We start from the raw sequence: 17,510 nt of genomic DNA on the forward strand, positions 1-17,510 counted from the left end.
TTGAAGTCCAACCTTTTTTTTTTTTTTTTTTGGCACGGGAAGGCTCTAGGAATCGAACCCAGGTCTCCAGCATGGCATGGGAGGACTCTGCCACTGAGCCACTGTTGCCTGACCCTAGCTTTTTAAATCTAAACTTTTCTCTCTTTTTGGTTACAATACATTTCAAGAAAGTAATACTTCCACTTGTGCTAACTAAGCTTTTAGATTCTGTGGCATCTCCATTTTTAGATCATAGTAATTAGCAATTATCTTCCCAAACTGTTTAAAAGTGCAGAAAGTTATCAAACAGCCTCCTGCTTCCTACTCTGGTTTCTGAATATTTTGTTTCTTTTCCTTCTCAATATATTCTTCTAGTCGTAGAAGCCACTTGGGCCAGTACTGAGAACAGAGCTCTGGGTCCATGAAATGTGGGTGGGCAGGGGATCCGTCTTTATAGGCCACCACGATTAAGGCACATTGAACCTAAAAAGAAACACAGGTTACTTTCAGTATTTCTCTATGAGGTCCAGATTTTATGTTTATTTCCATCTGACTCCAGGGCAAACCCAGCTAGAACAGAGATCTCAAAGATATCTCCTAATTTGGTTTCTAAGATGGGTTCATGAAAAGCTGCAACAAGGTACACAAGACCATAATGAGGGCAGATAAGATACTAAAGAATGGTCTGTGATCAGTAAAGAACTTTTTTTTTTAAAGCACAGGAAGATAGAGAGGGGAAAAATACTTTAAAAAGTGATAGAGGTTCCAGCAGCCTTGATTCTTGAATATAACTGTATAACTATATCACTTTTACAATATGACTGTGATTATGAAAACCTTGCAGCTGATGCTCCCTTTATCCAGGGTATGGACAGCTGAGTAAAAAATTAAGGACAAAAAAATACATAAATAATGGGGGTTGGGGGAAGGGATAAGGGGTTAAAAAAATTGGGTAGATTGCAATACTAATGGCTAATGAGAAGGGTAAAGGGTATGGGGATGTATGGTTTTTTCTTTTTATTTCTTTTTCTGAAGTGATGCAAATGTTCTAAAAATGTCATGGTGATGAATACACAACTATGTGATGATATTTTGCCTCTGATTGTTTATTATGAATGGACTGTATGGTGTGTGAAGATATCTTAATAAAATTTAAAAAAAAAGTGATATAATGGCCTAGAAATAGAGTTGGTAGTGGGATACAAATAGAGTAAAAACTGTAAAGAGTTAAGAAGCTTTAAAGAAGCAATGTGCAAAGCTTTTAAGTAGAGGCTCAGTGTCCTGACCTGAAAGTTATAGTTGGCATCATGGTTTATGGCACCAACGTATGCTACAACTTGCAGTGGGTTGTCAAACGTATTTTGGATAAAAGGCTTTGGTTTTTCTGATGTCTTCCAATCGATCACACACAGCTTACCTCTATAGAGAAACCAAAGGAAGTCTTTTAGGTAATAGTTCAAACTGAAAAATTCTATTTAGGTTAACTCTCTTCTTACATAGTTTACTACTTGTTATCCAATACATACCCTTGCTTCTATTCTCCACTTTCCAAAGAGGGCAACTTATTAAATTTCTAGGCATATGGGGCCTTTTCTCAGTTGAAAGAGCTAAGGCACAAAACTGCTAGGTGGCCTGCATACAACCGTCAATCTTTTTTTTTTAACGTTTTAAAATTTTCATTTATTTTTATTTTTTGATATATATTATATAGTCATATACCATGTAAGCATCCAAAGTGTACAATCAATGTCACAATCTTTTTAAATTTTTCTTTTTCTTTTTTTTGCATGGGCAGGCACAGGGAATTGAACCCAGGTCTCTGGCATGGCAGGCGAGAACTCTGTAAATTTAATTTTAATTAATTCTAATTTAGATTTTAATTAGCTTTCTAAGGGTTACACTCAACAGAGTTTTCTTCCATCTGTACTGCTCATAGGCTTTATCTGGAATGGGGTACCTGCACGTGATAACTACTCTTGGAGCCTGGAGTGAGTAGGAAAAACAGTTACTCAGCAGCAATTTAAAAACCACAGGAAGCTTTCATAAACTCAGAATTCCTACACATGTCTACCACTGGCGAGAAGCCAGGAAAAGGTTGGATTTTCAGGGTCAATAAAAATGGTACCTCCTTCAGGAAAACACGAATGAAAGTGCAGTGATCAAATTGGATCTTATGTTTGGTTCCCTGCCTGGGGGGAGGGGAGGAACAGGGAAAGGCTGGGAAACAGGCTATCCCAAAGATACTGAAAAGTTATGCCTTTTTCCCACCCATTTGATTTTTGAACATCAATTTACAAAGATTATTTGGCTCATCCCCCTGTACTCCACCCTTCCACCACACACCCAATTCTTTCACCTATCACACAGGTTTTGACTTTAAAGAGGCAGAGACTGCAAAAACAACAGGCACACCTCGAACCAAGAAGAATAATTCATGTTTGACAGGCACCATTCATCCCACCTTATATTAATTTACCTCCACACTACAATGGAAACAATCTAATACTTACTGATACTCAGCCACACAGTCCAGCAGACCTGCATACTTTAGGGTCTCGTGCTGAACAGCACTTTCAAGAGCTCGCACTCCACTGACATCTTTCAGTATCTGCTGGACACTTTTAATGTAGCCAGATTCAAGGAGGTTTTCATCTCTCTCTTTTAAATTTCCCTGGGGGGAAAGTATGTATTCCAAGGCTTCATGGAACTGTTTCCCTTGTAGAAATGTGTCTAAAAATAAAATTAGATAAAAAGAAAAACAAACAAAAACCAAAATTAGTAATAAAAAATAAAACTCTGAACAATAAAATAAAAAATTACACAACAGTTATCTTTGAATGAAAACCCCTAAGACGCCAAATTTCCTCATGTGAAAGCTAAGAATGTACTTTGAAAACTGAAGAGATTAGTTTAAAAAATAAAATGGATTAAGATGAAGTATTTCTAGTACAACTAAACCAAAGCTAGCAGAACTGGAAGATTTGGGGCCTATAGGATCACACCTAGTTTATGGTACTATCTATTTAAAGTATCCAACTTTAGTAGTTAACTAGTTATGATAAAGACTCATTAGAAACTTAAAGAACTATGCTTCTGTTTACAGTTCTCTTTACAACCACAACTTAGTTACAAAACTAGGTGAAGGAATCCTTTTACTATTAGGATTAGTGACTGGCAAGGAATGAAAATCAAGACATGCACAAATGAAAAATAATGAGCTAGATTTTGCTGAATTTCAGGGGAAAGGGAGGAAAAATATACCATCCTTTTTTTGAAATTTTTTTTTTAAGGGCTGGAAAAGCTTCAGTTGTTTTGCTCTGAAAAAAAATTTTTTTTCTCATGTATTTTTAAGCTAATAAAAGGGAATAGAAACATATTCAACAAATCCAAGAAAAACCAAATATAAGAGAAAGGAAGATGGGTGGTGGTGTGCTAAGCAGTGGTCATCGTTTCTAAAATATTATTATTTTATTTAATTCTCAAACACAGTAACTGTGCAAGATAAATATCACAACCCCCATTTTAATGGCTGAGGCTCTCCAGAACTAGGTAGTGCTGTTAATTTGCCCCAAAGCAAAACATTGGAATGACAGCCTGGCCCTAGTCTGTGCTCTTTCCAGTCTACCACACAGCAAATTGAGGGAGGCAAACTGAGAGACCAAAAACATCATAAGATAAACAGAGTAGGAAATACACATGGTTGGAGTTAGTCTCACAGAAACTGAGGAACAATCTCATTTGATATAATAAACAGCATTACGTTTTCAAGTATTTTTTATGTAAACTCTGAAAGGTCAGTTCTACCACTTGTAGAAAATGGAGTCACTTCTGGGAATTTAACTTGGAAAGGCAAATAATATTCAACTTGAAAATAAGTTACTCCACACCAAATTTACTGATTCAACTGGGCTCATCAGCATATGAAAGGCCTATAACAGATTGAAGACTGATGGAATTAAAACCTAGGGAAAAGTATAGTTTGCAGGCTGCATCAAGTATTCACTTAATAAATTTAAGGAATGAAAGTAAAATGTGTTAAAGGAATTCAAGGCGATGCTTTTAAGTTCCAGTATATAGCATGCCTTATAGAAAATTTGGGTCTCCAATATTCTGATGGATAGAACTTGCAGAATGGCTGATATTTTAGGATTAAAAAAATTAGTATGGCAACAAACTGTAAAAATAAACCCCAGCCCTTTTCACTACAAATCAGATATCCTAATTTATCTTTAAAAAATTGCTCAGAATAAGGGAGAATGCCAGCCCTAGACACATCTCTAACCTCTAGCCTTTGGCAAGATGTGGCAAAAAGGAGTTTATCAATCCAGTATTTTTCAAACTACCTCTCCTTAACCATTAATCAATTTTAAATTTTAATAAGTTTTTCGGTGTTTTTGGCATTGATCTGTAGATGATCCCTTCTCCCCTTACACCAAAAAAAAAAAAAAAAAGTGATTCTACTTGCTTCTTAAGATTGATCCTGAGTTAACTGAGAAACACAGTTCTGTTTACTACTCTAATCTAGATTAACAAAGAATTTGACTCTATGGAAAAACAACCTTCATTTTTTTTCTGCTGGGGTTAGTGGGGTTCATTATCATTCAAATAGAAAGTTCTCTTCTTTATCAAGGCCATTAGAGCACTTCTTTAGCTAGTGTCAACAGGACATTGTTCCCACCTGTCCCAGTTGGTTTCTGACTACATTTCTTTACAAAGATTCTTCTTGATGAAGATTCCAATAAAAGGCTTTTATGTTGTTTTTTAGAAAGTAGAGATTAGTTTGGTGGTTGCTACTAATTAATTATTCTAAGAAAGCAGCCCCTGTATATGTTCTTTGCCCCACATATCTGAGGAATACTATAATGGGCTAAAGCCTTCACCATTTGCCAAATTTGTGTGCCACTAAATATTACTTAGTATTTTTCTTTAAAACACATGGGACTGTCGGGCGGGCCATGGTGGCTCAGTGGCAGAGTTCTTGCCTGTCACGCTGGAGACCTGGGTTAGATTCCTGGTGCCTGCCCATGTAAAAAAAAAAACCAAAACAAAAAACAAAATAAATGGGACTGCAGGTTTCATGTGTTAAACACATTATTTTTTCTACAATGCTTGAAAACAAGCACATTATTTTTATAGTAAGTGTTTGTGTACTACTATGGTTATATGCACCATCACTGGAAAATACAAAGCTGCTAAGGAATGATTAAGGAAAACTTAGTTGTAACAAAAAAAGAACTATATAACCCTTAGGGATCAGTTATTAACAGGGGCCAGTGGTCTCTTCTTTCCTCTTGTTTTTGATTGGAATATTTTAAAGAGGGCTAGTAAGGAATTCAGGAAGTCAAAATGAAAGTTTTTTTCTCAATTCCTAATTAACAGCATCTTATTATCTCAATTTAACACAACCTAAATATAAATTGTGTATGCCAGGGCCTTTAAATTTACATCTCCACTGAGAAGTGCAGCAAGGGGGTATTTACTAGATTCTGGACAGCATGCCCAATAAACAACTAGAATTCTGTTATCAGGTGACTATTTTTCCAAAATTGAAGAAAATAGGTAATTCGAATATTTAAGTTTGTAGCTTATAAAATTTTATGCGTCATTTGGTTAAATTATTTCATCTTTGTACTTCAGTTTCATCCATAAAAAATGAGGATAACAGTAACTTTGCTTCAAGGGTTATGAGGATCAAGGAAGTTAATCTACTTTTAAAGTGCTATTTAAGGCTAATTATTACTATTTGATTATAGTTCCTCCCTAGTAGGTTTCAGTCTCATTCTTATGACATTGGTGGTTTATATTCTAGAATACATAGTACCATACAGAACTGGGACTGAATTACTTGAAGTATATTCTGCAAAGCCATCTTCTCCTAGTTCCAGAATCATCCGCTGCTTCCACCTGTCCAAATAGAAGATCTGTTGTGAGGTCATGGTCTGTTGAAGGATCCGGGTCACACTTGGTACCACATTCCTTTTCAAAGGGATTTTCAAAGGAATTGAAAGATCACTTGAATTTGATTTTACACATCTCTCTGGATTGAAGAGAGGAAGCCAGTTCCGTGGCACTCTAGCTTGATCATCTTGTTTTGGGGGTTTACACTTACTCACAGGCCCATAGAGTAAAGCATCTTCCTCGAAAAGTGATTCTGGGTTCTGAGCATGGCCTCTGGAGGACAATATAGATTGTACTAAATTAGAGTATTTATCTTGGTCCACTTCTTCATAAGAGTTCACTTTTTTCTTCCGGTCACATGAAGAGGTAGTAGAGAAACCCACACAAGGTGCTGGTTCTACAGAAAACCCCTTTGAAATTCTAAGCTGCCTGCAAATGGTCTGAAAAGCCTTCATCTTTAGATTTTTTTTTTTTGATGGTCACTTCCCTCCTGTCGTCTTGCAACGTCCAGGACCTTTTATATTTTTGGCTTCCTATCAAAGAAAAAGGTGGTATTAGTTACCAGACGTATTAAAGTATTTGAACCTTCAAAAGGAAGCTGCATCAGAACCGTATTCGACAAACTTTCCCAATGTATTTGGACAAAGTCAGTTCCCAAGAAATATCTCATCACTACCATTATTAAATACGAATTAGTAAATGGTTTGGGGAAAGACATTCCCGATCTTTACTCTGAACAGATGTGACACCTATGGGGGCATGTGTGCCCGTGAGACCCAGAAAGAACGATGAAGCCTTGCTACAGCAGCCACGACAGTGCAATAGCTATAACAAGCAACGACTGACCGCTAAATACCAGGTTCTTTATACCAAGTATTCTCAATGATTTTTCTCATTTAATCCTAACATCCTCAGAAGTGGGTACTATTTGACCCCGTCATAACAGACGCGGAAAACGAGCTTCTGAGGGTCCTATCCATCACTCCTGGCTCAAGGGGGTGGGCGGCGGTCAGAGGTGCCCACACCAGTGATCCCCACGAAGCGGCCTCCCGCTCCACCATGGGTGTGGACTCGTGGCGGTGATAGGACGGCTGTGGGCCGCGGGCGGGAGGTGGGGTTGGGAAAAAGACGACTTAAACAGAGGTCCTGTCAATAGCGGGGTCGGTACCTCAGAAGAGGCCAGGCAGGAATGCAGAACCTTACTGAACTCCCCCGGCGCGAAGAACCGCTCAGGACCGAGACTTTCAGGCGTCCCGCGCTTTCGCAAAGTTAGGCCCCGCCCGAGGCGCGGCGGCCCCAGCGTGCACTGCGGCCCCACGCCACGCCCCTAGTCCCCAGTCCACTCTCTCAGACACTTACGTAATCAGTGGGAGCCCCACCCCTCCGGCGGAAGCGCGGGAACCACCAATTGGTGCTTTTTGGCTCTCACGAGACCTTGTTACGTCACCGCTTGTCGCCATTTTGGACTTGGGCTGAATAATAAATTCCCCCATAGGGAAGCGCGGTCTTTTTTGAGGCGCGTCTCGTGGGGAGAGTGTCTGTGGCTCTGTGTCCCCGGTGCGATCCTGCAGTTGGCGGCCCCTGCGCGGTGCAGAGCGAGGGTAGGCTCCGCGTTGCTTCTTTGTCAGGCCGTAAAATGGATGGCCGCGGGGACGGGGGAGGCCGCTCTGGGGGAGCACGTGGCGTGCCTCTCGCCTGCTCCCGGGGCTGCTGGGATGGTGGCGGAGTCCCGAGGCCTCCCGCGGCTGTCGGGCAGGGAGGCCCCTGGAGGCGGGGCTGAGGCCGCCTCTGAGAGGCTCCCGGGCGCGGCGGCCCAGTCTCTTCTTTCCTCGCACAGCCAGGCGACCTCTGCTCGAGGCCCGCGTCGCCATGGCTGCGGTTCCCGAGTTGCTGCAGCAGCAGGAGGAGGACCGCAGCAAGGTGAGGCCCTCCCCGCCCCTAGGCTTAGGGACGGGAAGCCCCGCGGAACATCTGCGCCCGGATTCACCTGAGAACCTCCCCAACTTCTAAACCCGATCGGCCACCCGCACTCTCGCTCAGGGGTCCTTGACGTCTACTCCCGGGTCCCCCTGAAGGGCTCCTTTCTCTGAGGGCCCCTCGGCAAGGGAAGAACCGGAGACGCGTGACCTTAGGCCTAATCTCTGGAGACTCGGAATCCTGTTTTTATGTGTTGAAAGTTCTTAAAACTTCGTAGGCACTTGGAAAACGGCGACCGTAGAACAAAATGAACAGGGTTTGATTTTGTTGCTTCGTTGCCCCCAAACTGACGCTTCCCACCCCCCACCCCTTGAGAAAACTTGTCTTTTTTGACCCTACACAGGAGATATATATAGTATGCTATGCATAGTATACTATATATAGTATACAGGAGAAATTCCATCGAGTCAAGTATCCGAAGAATGTACCTTACTTTACTTTATAAAGCGTTTATAGTCACTTAATGCATTGCGGTGGGAGTTATGTGCATTTATGGAAGTTGTCCTCATGCTGCATGAATTGAGGTCTGAAAGATAATCCAATAAACTCAGGTTACCGTGGCCAATTACAGATGGAGACAACCCTCGGCTCTTTTACTGCCTCTAAATTTAAGTCTCATCGGTTTCCCAATACGTAGTGGTTGGTATGACCGCATCCTGTGTGTGGAATCGATACTTAAAAGTTTTTCCACCAGAAAAGTGGAAAAAGAAAAAAAAAAAAGCACTAAGAAAACCAAGGTGTTCTCAAATTAATTGGCTTGATTGTTGAAGATTATCGTCGTTATTGAGAAACCGTGTGTGTGTGTGTGTGTGTGTGTGTGTGTGTGTGTGTGTGTGTGTGTGTGAGAGAGAGAGGGAGAGAGAGGTAATTTCTTTGAAAGTTGAAAGAAATAAATTGGTCTTTTTTCACTAAAATCTAAAGTGGGAACCTAATAGTTTGGTTCTTTTTAGGGTATCCTATAATTTTCTCCCCAAAATGTAGAAAGGAACTTTATTTTGATAGCAACGTGTTTTTTTCTTATTATCTTCTAGTTTTCCTATTCCAGAATTTACGTTTAGAAAGCTGTTTAAAAGGACTTCATTGCTTCACACTCCCTTATTTGTTAGTGAAGAATATTACTACTAGTTGGTGGCTATCCTGTTTTTTTAAAATGATTCTGGGGGAATATTATGAATTATGTTTCCTGCCTCCTGGTTGACTAGAAACTTTGTCCACATGAATGGTGAAGAGGATTCTATGAAATTATTTTCCCGTTTTTTTTTTTTTAAGAAATAAGAAAATAAAATATTACCCTAACAACGCATGGCTTTTGCTTTGTGCTGTCTGCTACTAGTCCTGTGCATTATTTTTTAAAACACATGGTTTATCAAATCTGGGTGATTTTACAGTTCTCCAGAAGCGGGGCTGGGTTGAGAAATAACAGAAAGCCAAATCTTAGAATATTTTCTTGCCACGATATATTGTAGTTAACTGAAAATTTTTACATTTTGTTTAAAATATTTATGAAGTTTTAAACTTTATGATTTACTTTGGTTTGGAATTTCTTGTAAGGGTAGGGTTTCATGGATTCACAGATTCACCCAATCCTATAGAATTAAGAAGCTCTCATAAAATAGGAAGGAAACATATTTGATTTGTGAGGATTTTGCGTGCCTCGCCCCCCCCCCCCCCCTTTTTTTTCTTTTTGCTAGTTCGAAACTGAAGGAGGGGGTACTGTATTGTGTCTGGTACCCTAACACTTCATCTTGTAGCTTGAGGTGTTGGGATTTCTTTCTTCCTCCAAAAACAGTTTGGAGCGAGGGGGGTTACATGGTTTGCGAAGGTTGTAATTTCGCCTTTAAATTTAGAAAAAGTCTGTACAAAACAGTTACTGAAAACCCATGTGTATTTTAACCTTGTCTGGACTGACCGTTAGGCTCCACCTTTATGGTATCTAAGAAAATAGTGTTGCTACTGCACCCCCCACTCCGCAGTAAGTTTTCAGGTGCTTGGAGATTTTGAAAGGGTGGGGGAAATTAGAAATTATGCACAGCCTTGTCCTCTTAGGTTCTCACCCACAGGTTCTGTGTGCATCCTTGTGTCTGTTCCTGAGGGCAGTCTTGTTCCCTGGTACTCGGGCAGACCTTTGACAAATGGAGTGTAACAGCATTGCTTGTGGGCGTTTTACTCCTGACTGCCTCTTGGAGCCATTAGTCAATTGTGAATTTACTGGAGTCACTTGAGCCCATAGAAGGGAAAAGGTATGCAGGTAACCTGAAGCCTGCAAGATTTGGGTCATAGCTTCCCAGCCTGGTGCTATTTTCAACTCCTTCCTCTACCTTTGCCACTTTTACAGATATTAAGATATAAAGACTTGAGTGGTGTGATGGTGGCTCAGTGGTAGAATTCTCACCTGCCATGCTAGAGAGCCGGGTTTGATTCCCAGTGCCTGCCCATGCAAAAAAAAAAAAAAAAAGATAAAAAAGACTTGTTTCACTGGTAAAAACAGAAGCTGTCTGCCGGGTCACTTTACTCTCCACCAGCTGGGGAGTGTTTTGTAATTTTCTAGTATAGGAACAGTCTGGAACTTTTATCAATACTGCAGCAAGTCCCCATTTGCTAGTTTTTATGGACTGAAATTTTCGGCTAAGCTTAATGGCTTTTTGTGTGTGTGTCAAGCTGTGTGGTGGGGGTCACATTTCATTCTTTTTTCCACATGACTATCCCATTATTGCAGCACCATTTGTTGGGTTTTTTTTTTGGAGGGAGGGGAGTGCACAGGCCTGGAATGGAACGGGGTCCCCTGCATGGCACATGAGAATTCTATCACCGAATGAACTACCCTTGCACCCCTGTCTTAATTTGTTTTTAACTCAGGAAATAAAACTTATCAGAGCTGCTCAAGTTTTGGTTCTGGATCACTTAACTTGCACAGGGTGTCTTAAGTTCTCCCTTCTGTGAATACTATTTGAGCATGTCATGGTCTCACATGTTTTGACTGCAGGAGGAAGTGGCTAAAAAGGTACTATTATAGGGTTTTCTTGATTTGACTTGTTTCTGAGGTCTGAATTCTTATTTTTACATCCCTGACCTCTACCCACTATGTGATAGTAACCTCTCTTCCAGTCTTGACTAGAGAAATATCTCTAGACATTATCATATATTCCTTAGAGGAATTGAATTTGCCAGGTTTAGAGCTGTTGCTATGAATTGGCTGTTCTTAAAATGGTGTGATATGGTGGGGTCAGATTGTATTACAGGGGCTAATCTTTAATGTGCCAGTTTGTAGCAAGTTTTTTTTTTATATCGTGTGAACTTAATAACTTCTTTCCTTGATGATAGGCTATATCATATATATATAAAATTCAAGCATGGCTAAATATCTTGGTACTATTAGCTTCCCCAAGACAGTAGTAAAAGGTGGTTTTCCTCAGAAGGTTCTAGGTAGTTGAGTGTTACAAAGGGGCTGCTGTGTGCTTACTGTATTAGTGCATTGAGTGTTAGGTTTGGACAGTGGAAGCCTCAGTTACCGTGTGACAGAAACAAAGTGCTGAGGGCCAGGATTGAAGCCCACAGGAAAATCACATTCCTGCTGTTGGTTTCCTGCTATTCTAACAATTTAAACATTTTACTGTCTTTTATCAGAGCTTTCTTGCTTGAGCAAATTAAGATGAGAAGGAAATATTCTGTATACCAGTATCTTGAATGCCTCAGATAGCAGTGGTGGAAAAAGCCTGCAGAGAAGGTAGTAGCTAGGGGAACAGCACAACTTATCTAATGACCCCAGTTATTTTGAGGAAAGACTATTTCAGAGCATTGTAAATTCTGCTTTTTCTATTTGAAACAGTATTTAGAAGCTCTATGAAAGCTTATTTCCTGTTTTTGTGTAAAATTCCTGCCTGCCTCAGCGTGAATGATCATGTGCTCACAGTTCTAAGTGTGTAGTCCGTGCTAAGGAAGTATTTTCTGGTTGGCCATTGAGATACAGCACCCTTTAAGAAGAAATGTGGATTTGTTAAGCTGTTTCACTCCTCAGGCAAACCATGAATACTTAGGAGGGTTTAAGTTAAAGTTGGGGGTGCAGAGTCTGAGTAGGAATGAGATTGAATTTTTATTTTCAAATTGGTTCCTTGGCTTGGCTTGGCTCTTTCCTTTTATGGATTTGGCATAGATCACTTTTTTCAGGCATTGCTATGTAGTTTGGAAAGAAGAGTGTATAATTTTCTGAGAAAGCCTGCTTATGTTAACTAATTTGTGGTATTCATCTTCTGTGTGATGAGATGTTTGTTTGACTTGTTTCTGAAGAACACATCCTAAGCCTTCATTCCAAACAGGGTAAGTGGTCAGGAGTACAAATGCAGATGTCTTCAACTTCATAACTTTCACTTGATTTTCCCAAAGAGTGGCACAAAGCTTGGGCATTTGCTGATGGATACCAAGCAGCTGTGGTGGGTGATAAAATGAGGTACTGGAATGTTTACATCTGAACTGGGAATTTGCCATACCTCAGACTAAAGGCAAATGAAATCCAACCATGAAGGAGGCATCTTTCCATGCTGCTATTTGTGTCTCAAGCTGAGGGTGAAGCACAGGCTTAAATAAGCGCAGACAGCTCTACTCATGTTGCTGAGCCCTCTATTGGTAGTGAACATGTATTTTTAAATTCTCAAACCCATTTCCATTTCATCTGGGTTGATCATAAAGTAAAATCATAAAGGGCAGCCAGTGAATGTTCTGAAGTGAGTAATCTGTAACTTGTCAGCGTTGGTGTGGCATAGGGCTTGCCAACTTGAGGGAGTGTGGTTATGTGCCAGGGGACTTTTGGCAGGGTTGGGTAATAAGTGAAGGACTTAGCCCTGAATGAAGGAAATTGGGTCTGCTTTTCATTTTGTTGGATGTGTTTCCTCTAGTGATAGCTAGTCAATTCTAGACAGGAGGCCTTTACAGCTCCCTGGTTCCGTGCTAGGACTCAGTCACATTAGGACTGTACAGGCTTTTGCAGCCTTGTGACATGATGATTCAGTTTATCCATTCGCTGAGTGCGCTGCACTGACCCTCTTCCAAGCCTCAGTTCCTGTTCTGGGAATTTGAGGTTATGTAGCCTCCAAATGCCAAGCAGTCTAGTGGTGTTCTACTGCTGACAGCTTGTGTGTTGGAACTACTGGCAAGAGTGATGGTGTCAGCAGGGGTGAGTCCCTCTGGGTCCCATCTCACCAAGATGAGTGGTGGAAATCTGATCACTTGCTGCAGCCCTTCATCTAACTTTTCTTGAAGCTTATGGATAAATAACTTTTAAAGCAGTTTGTTAGTAAATCTAAAGTCTTTAGTTCATCTTTTCCTTGAGGACTACTAAGGTATAGTGTTGGCAGGTCTGAATTGTAGGAAGAGGAGGGAGGAGGAGATGAATGAAGTTAACATATTGCTTATAGTGGATTCAGTTGTTTTTCATGGACCATTGCCGCAATGGAAAATGGGATAGAATACCAAAAATGGTTTTTTTCAAATGAAAAAATTTCCTATTTTTAAAATTTTTATTTAATTGATTTTCTTGTGTTGAACCATTCTTATCTACCTGGGATAAAATCTACTTGATCATGTGTTGTTGGATTTGAATTGCAAGTATTTTGTTGAGGATTTTTACATCTATTCATTAGAAATTGGTCTGTAATTTTTTTGTAATGTCTTTATCTGGCTTTGGTATTAGGGTGATGTTGGCTTCATAGAATAAATTAGTGTTCCTCCTCTTCAATTTTTTGAAAGAGTGAGCAGGAATGGTATTCTTGGAATGATTGGTAGTTTGCCTTTGAAGCCATCTGGTCCTGTTCTTTTCTTCGCTGAGAGGTTTTCAATCACTGATTCAGTCTCTCTACTTGTAATTAGTGTGTTGTGATCTTATTTCTTCCAGAGCCAGCGTAGGTTGTGTGTTTCTAGGAATTTGTCCATTTCAACTAGGTTCTTTCATTTGTTGGCATGCAGTTGTTCATACTATCCCGTTATGATCCTTTTTATTTCTTTGGGGTCAGTGATATTGTTCCCCCTCTCATTTCTGATTTTATTTGCATCTTTTTTCTTTTGTCAGTCTAGCAAAGGGTTTGCCAGTTTTATATTACTCAAGTTCCCTGTTTCAATATTGTGATCCTCTGACTAGATGTTCTGTCTATTGATGAAAGTGGTATATTGAAGTCTCCAGCTATTATTCTAGAGATGTCTTTTTCTCTTCAATTTTGCTAATGCTTGCCTCATGTATTTTGGGGCAACCATGGTTAGGTGCGTCAGTATTTATGATTATTTATCCTTGATGGATTGTCCCTTTTATTAATATAGTGTCCTTTGTTTTTTATAACAATTATGCATTTAAAGTGTGTTTTGTTGTTTACTAGTATAGCTACCCCAGTCTTCATGGATGACTTGTCAGAATGGCCCATTCCCTAGTTAAGGGTCTTATATCTGATACAGTAGGTAAAGAATGCAAGATTCTTAGGGGAGAGTAACAGTATGAAAGGAAGGCACACACAGATACACCATGTCCTAGCTAGTATATTTCTTCTGCTTTGGAATTGGAAATTAGAAAGCCATTTAAATAAATGCAAGTGGTGCCACCCCACACCCACCCCCCATCTGTAGTCATTTCTTTGCAGGATTTAAATGAAGGTAGAAAGGGGCTGGCACTGATACATAACTTCTCATATACAGAACTGGTTAAATTTAAATGGCTGTTCTAGTAGACCCCTTTGTAATAGATCTGAACTACTTGTGGTGATTCCTTTCACTGCAGCTTGGCAATATGCAGCTGGTCTAACCTGGAAACTGCTGGTCTAGCCCCTCTCTACACACCTAGTTGTTAACCCATTGAGATTGGTTTATATTAACAGCACTAATTTATTATGTTTCTGTATGTATTTTCCTGCAGATTCTGAATTTTGAAATGTTGCCTTCTCTGTTGTCCAGTTACATAGGTGCCCTTTGCCTACCATCTGTGAGCCATTAAACCTTTTGTAGAGACAGCTTTGCAGAGCTGTTAAATATCAAAGTGAATCTTAAATGAGGCTAGGACCAGAAATGAGCACATTTTCTGTAGTCAGCAACTCTGCAGGGCTCCCCTGCAAAATTGGTGCCTGTGGTGCCCCCCAGCTGGGATGCTGAGCAGGTGAGGAAATGAACAAATTTCAGGATCAACTTCTCAGGGCAGGACCTTCCCTCTCTTACCTAAGCATTCAGACTTCTTAAATTGGGGGGGTGGGGGCGGGGAATTGGCTTCCTAAATGAAGCAGTGCTTTGTTTCTTATTTTAAGGACATTGGTTGGGAAATGTCTAGGAAATTTCAGTATATGTTTGAATGGTTTCTGTGAAATCTGCAAAAGAAAATCAGTTTTGAAGCTTGTGTTTCGATGTTTGATAGTAGGTATATTCTCAGATGACCTGAAGTAAAGTTACATGCCCAGAGTTTAATTTGGTTCTCAAGCCTGCCATTCCACCCTGGTTTATGCAGCCAGTCTAGGAATTTCAATATCTAACCATGACAGACTTAGAGTTGTTGATCAGCAGGCCTAAGCAGTCTTCTGGATATTCTGAGATTAGGGGATGGAGATGGATGAGGGGGGGGGAGTCTATGAGGAATACCACTTAATCCTAATAATCTGAGCCTTATGGTTTAGCAATAACTGTGACTGGGGTTTGTAGAGTCTTGGTTTTGTTGACGAAGCTTAAGAGCTGCTGAGCTTTTAACCACTGGTTCTTCTGTAGTTAGTACACAACTACTGACTTAGACATTTCACAACTTTCTGCTTCATCTTTCTTGATCAGTATGTTCTCCATGATAAGAAACTTCATTTAACTTATTATATGCTTGTTTATTTGGTCACAAGGCCATCGTGCCAGATGGTTGGGTTTTTGTTTTGTTGCTTTTTTGCTTTCTGGTTTTGATTTTCTGAACATACCACTTTTCAGGATGGGGTTCGGGTTATGTGCAGGCAAAATGGCTGTTAGAGAATCTTGGGTGTTTTATCTCATATAGTTCAAAGTCATTAAAAACTTCTAGTAGTTTTCTCTGTTCCTCTGTACACTCATCAGATTTATTTCCATTGCAGATGAGGGAGAGGCTATTGCCTCTACATGGTTGGTAGTATGGGAAAAGAGACCAAATCAGATTTGTCAGCATATTAAGAAATTGAGAGATGCTGGAAACCAGTTTGTGACTTTAGGAAGTGGAACTTCAGGAAACATGGCCCACTGCTGAGCTCTGGGACCTTTAGACCTATCCCATGGGCTGTCCCATCTCTCCACCAGTGTCCATTACCATTTCTAACAATGGGCACATTTTTAAAAAATTATTTATTTATTAAACTTAACCATGTATAAACACAAACATTCTTACCATATGATCATTCCATGCTTAGTATATAATCAGTAACTCACAGTATCATCATATAGTTGTACATTCATCATCGTGATCATTTCTTAGAACATTTGCATCAATTCAGAAAAAGATATTAAAAAATTCATACATACCATACCCCATACCCCTCCCTTTCATTGATCACTAGCATTTCAGTCTACTAAATTTATTTGAACATTTGTTCCCTTATTACTTATTTATTTTTAATCAATGTGTTTTACTCATCTGTTGGTAAGGTAGATAAAAGGAGCATCAGACACAAGGTTTTCACAGTCATACAGTCACACTGTGAAAGCTTTATCATTATACAGTCATCTTCAAGAAACATGACTACTGGAACACAGCTCTACATTTTCAGGCAGTTCCCTCCAGCCTCTCCATTACACCTTAACTAAAAAGGTGATATATGATAATGCATAAGAATGACCTCTAGGATAACCTCTCAACTCTGTTTGGAATCTCTCAGCCATTGACACTTTATTTTCTCTCATTTCTCTCTTCCCTTTTTGGTCGAGAAGATTTTCTCAATCCCTGGATGCTGAGTCCCAGCTCATTCTAGGATTTCTGTCTCATGTTGCCAGGAAGGTCCACACCCCTGGGGGTCATGTCCCACATAGAGAGGGGGGAGGGGCAGTGAGTTTGCTCGTTAGGTTGACTGAGAGAGAGAGGCCACATCTAAGCAACGAAAGAAGTTCTCTTGGGCGTGACTCTTAGGCTCAATTTTAAGTAGGCTTAGGCTATCCTTTGCGGGGTTGCAACTGACACATATTATTCCTGTGCTTAGACTGGACTGCCTTACCCTACCAGAACAGAAGATCGGCAGGGAGGCCAGTGCTCCTCTGCCATTCCATTTCAGTGTTTTTTTGAGGTCTTTTTTTTTTTTTTTAATGTATATAACTTTCTTTTACTGTATAATATAGCATATACAAAGCAAAGAAAAAAAAAGCAATAGTTTCAAAGCAGTCTTCAACAAGTAGTTATAGAACAGATCCCAGAGTTTGTCATGGGCTACTGTACATTTGAATGCTGTATTTGCCCAGTGCTAACTAGCAAGAGGAAGGAAGCTTTTATCAGAAATTTGCCAGAACTAGAGTCATAGTGTTCTTGACCTTTAAGCTTTATCTTTTCTAGCAGAGATCTCATAAATGGAAATATAAAAATTAAGCCAGAGAAGCAAATATTTCATAGGAGTCATCAAGGATTTTCCTAATAGCCTTGTTTTTAGAGGAGCTGCTACTTTTCTCTTATTCCTCAAAAAATATTTTAAAATGGGCAAAAATGG

At 40.0% G+C, this 17,510-nt stretch overlaps 2 protein-coding genes and 1 non-coding gene across 8 annotated transcripts in view; 2 read left to right on the top strand and 1 right to left on the bottom strand.

The window, feature by feature from the left end:
- MGME1 (mitochondrial genome maintenance exonuclease 1) lies at positions 1 to 7,556 on the bottom strand. Of its 4 annotated transcripts, none has more exons than XM_077114963.1 (5): positions 7,237 to 7,556; positions 5,801 to 6,410; positions 2,490 to 2,709; positions 1,266 to 1,398; positions 1 to 462 (listed from the first exon to the last, which is right to left on the bottom strand). In XM_077114963.1, exons 2-5 carry the CDS (start codon positions 6,330 to 6,332, stop codon positions 301 to 303), a joined length of 1,047 nt encoding a protein of 348 aa, XP_076971078.1. In that variant the 5' UTR covers positions 6,333 to 6,410; positions 7,237 to 7,556; the 3' UTR covers positions 1 to 300. The 4 variants fall into 4 exon arrangements, with proteins under 4 accessions (XP_076971078.1, XP_076971092.1, XP_076971085.1 ...); XM_077114977.1 differs by lacking the exon at positions 7,237 to 7,556 and adding an exon at positions 7,046 to 7,173 and having other exon boundaries at positions 6,089 to 6,410; XM_077114970.1 differs by lacking the exon at positions 7,237 to 7,556 and adding an exon at positions 7,046 to 7,173 and having other exon boundaries at positions 5,825 to 6,410.
- Positions 7,343 to 17,510, top strand: part of SNX5 (sorting nexin 5) — a 23,005-nt gene continuing 12,837 nt past the window's right edge. The window contains exons 1-2 of one of the 3 annotated variants that reach the window (XM_077114941.1): positions 7,368 to 7,478; positions 7,695 to 7,797. In XM_077114941.1, coding sequence (XP_076971056.1) covers positions 7,747 to 7,797 — 51 coding nt within the window. In that variant the 5' untranslated portion in view covers positions 7,368 to 7,478; positions 7,695 to 7,746. Of the gene's footprint in view, positions 7,479 to 7,694; positions 7,798 to 17,510 lie in introns of all 3 variants that reach the window. The other 2 variants (XM_077114943.1, XM_077114948.1) reach the window with 2 other exon arrangements.
- On the top strand, positions 12,840 to 13,074 carry LOC143653764 (small nucleolar RNA SNORD17). Its single transcript, XR_013161523.1, has one exon. It is a non-coding gene; the product is annotated as a small nucleolar RNA SNORD17 (small nucleolar RNA).

Source organism: Tamandua tetradactyla, chromosome 1 (genome assembly GCF_023851605.1).
Source record: "Tamandua tetradactyla isolate mTamTet1 chromosome 1, mTamTet1.pri, whole genome shotgun sequence".
Taxonomy (NCBI): Eukaryota; Metazoa; Chordata; class Mammalia; order Pilosa; family Myrmecophagidae; genus Tamandua; species Tamandua tetradactyla.

Bases quoted from the DNA above. Each gene is read 5' to 3' on its own strand.
- MGME1 (XM_077114963.1), bottom strand. From the start codon at position 6,332: ATGAAGGCTTTTCAGACCATTTGCAGGCAGCTTAGAATTTCAAAGGGG. The intron at 2,710-5,800 runs GTACTATGTATT...TTTTATTTTTAG, and splicing joins TTCAGTCCCAGTTCTGTATG to ACACATTTCTACAAGGGAAA. The intron at 463-1,265 runs GTCAGGACACTG...GTTTCTTTTTAG, and splicing joins ATGCCAACTATAACTTTCAG to GTTCAATGTGCCTTAATCGT.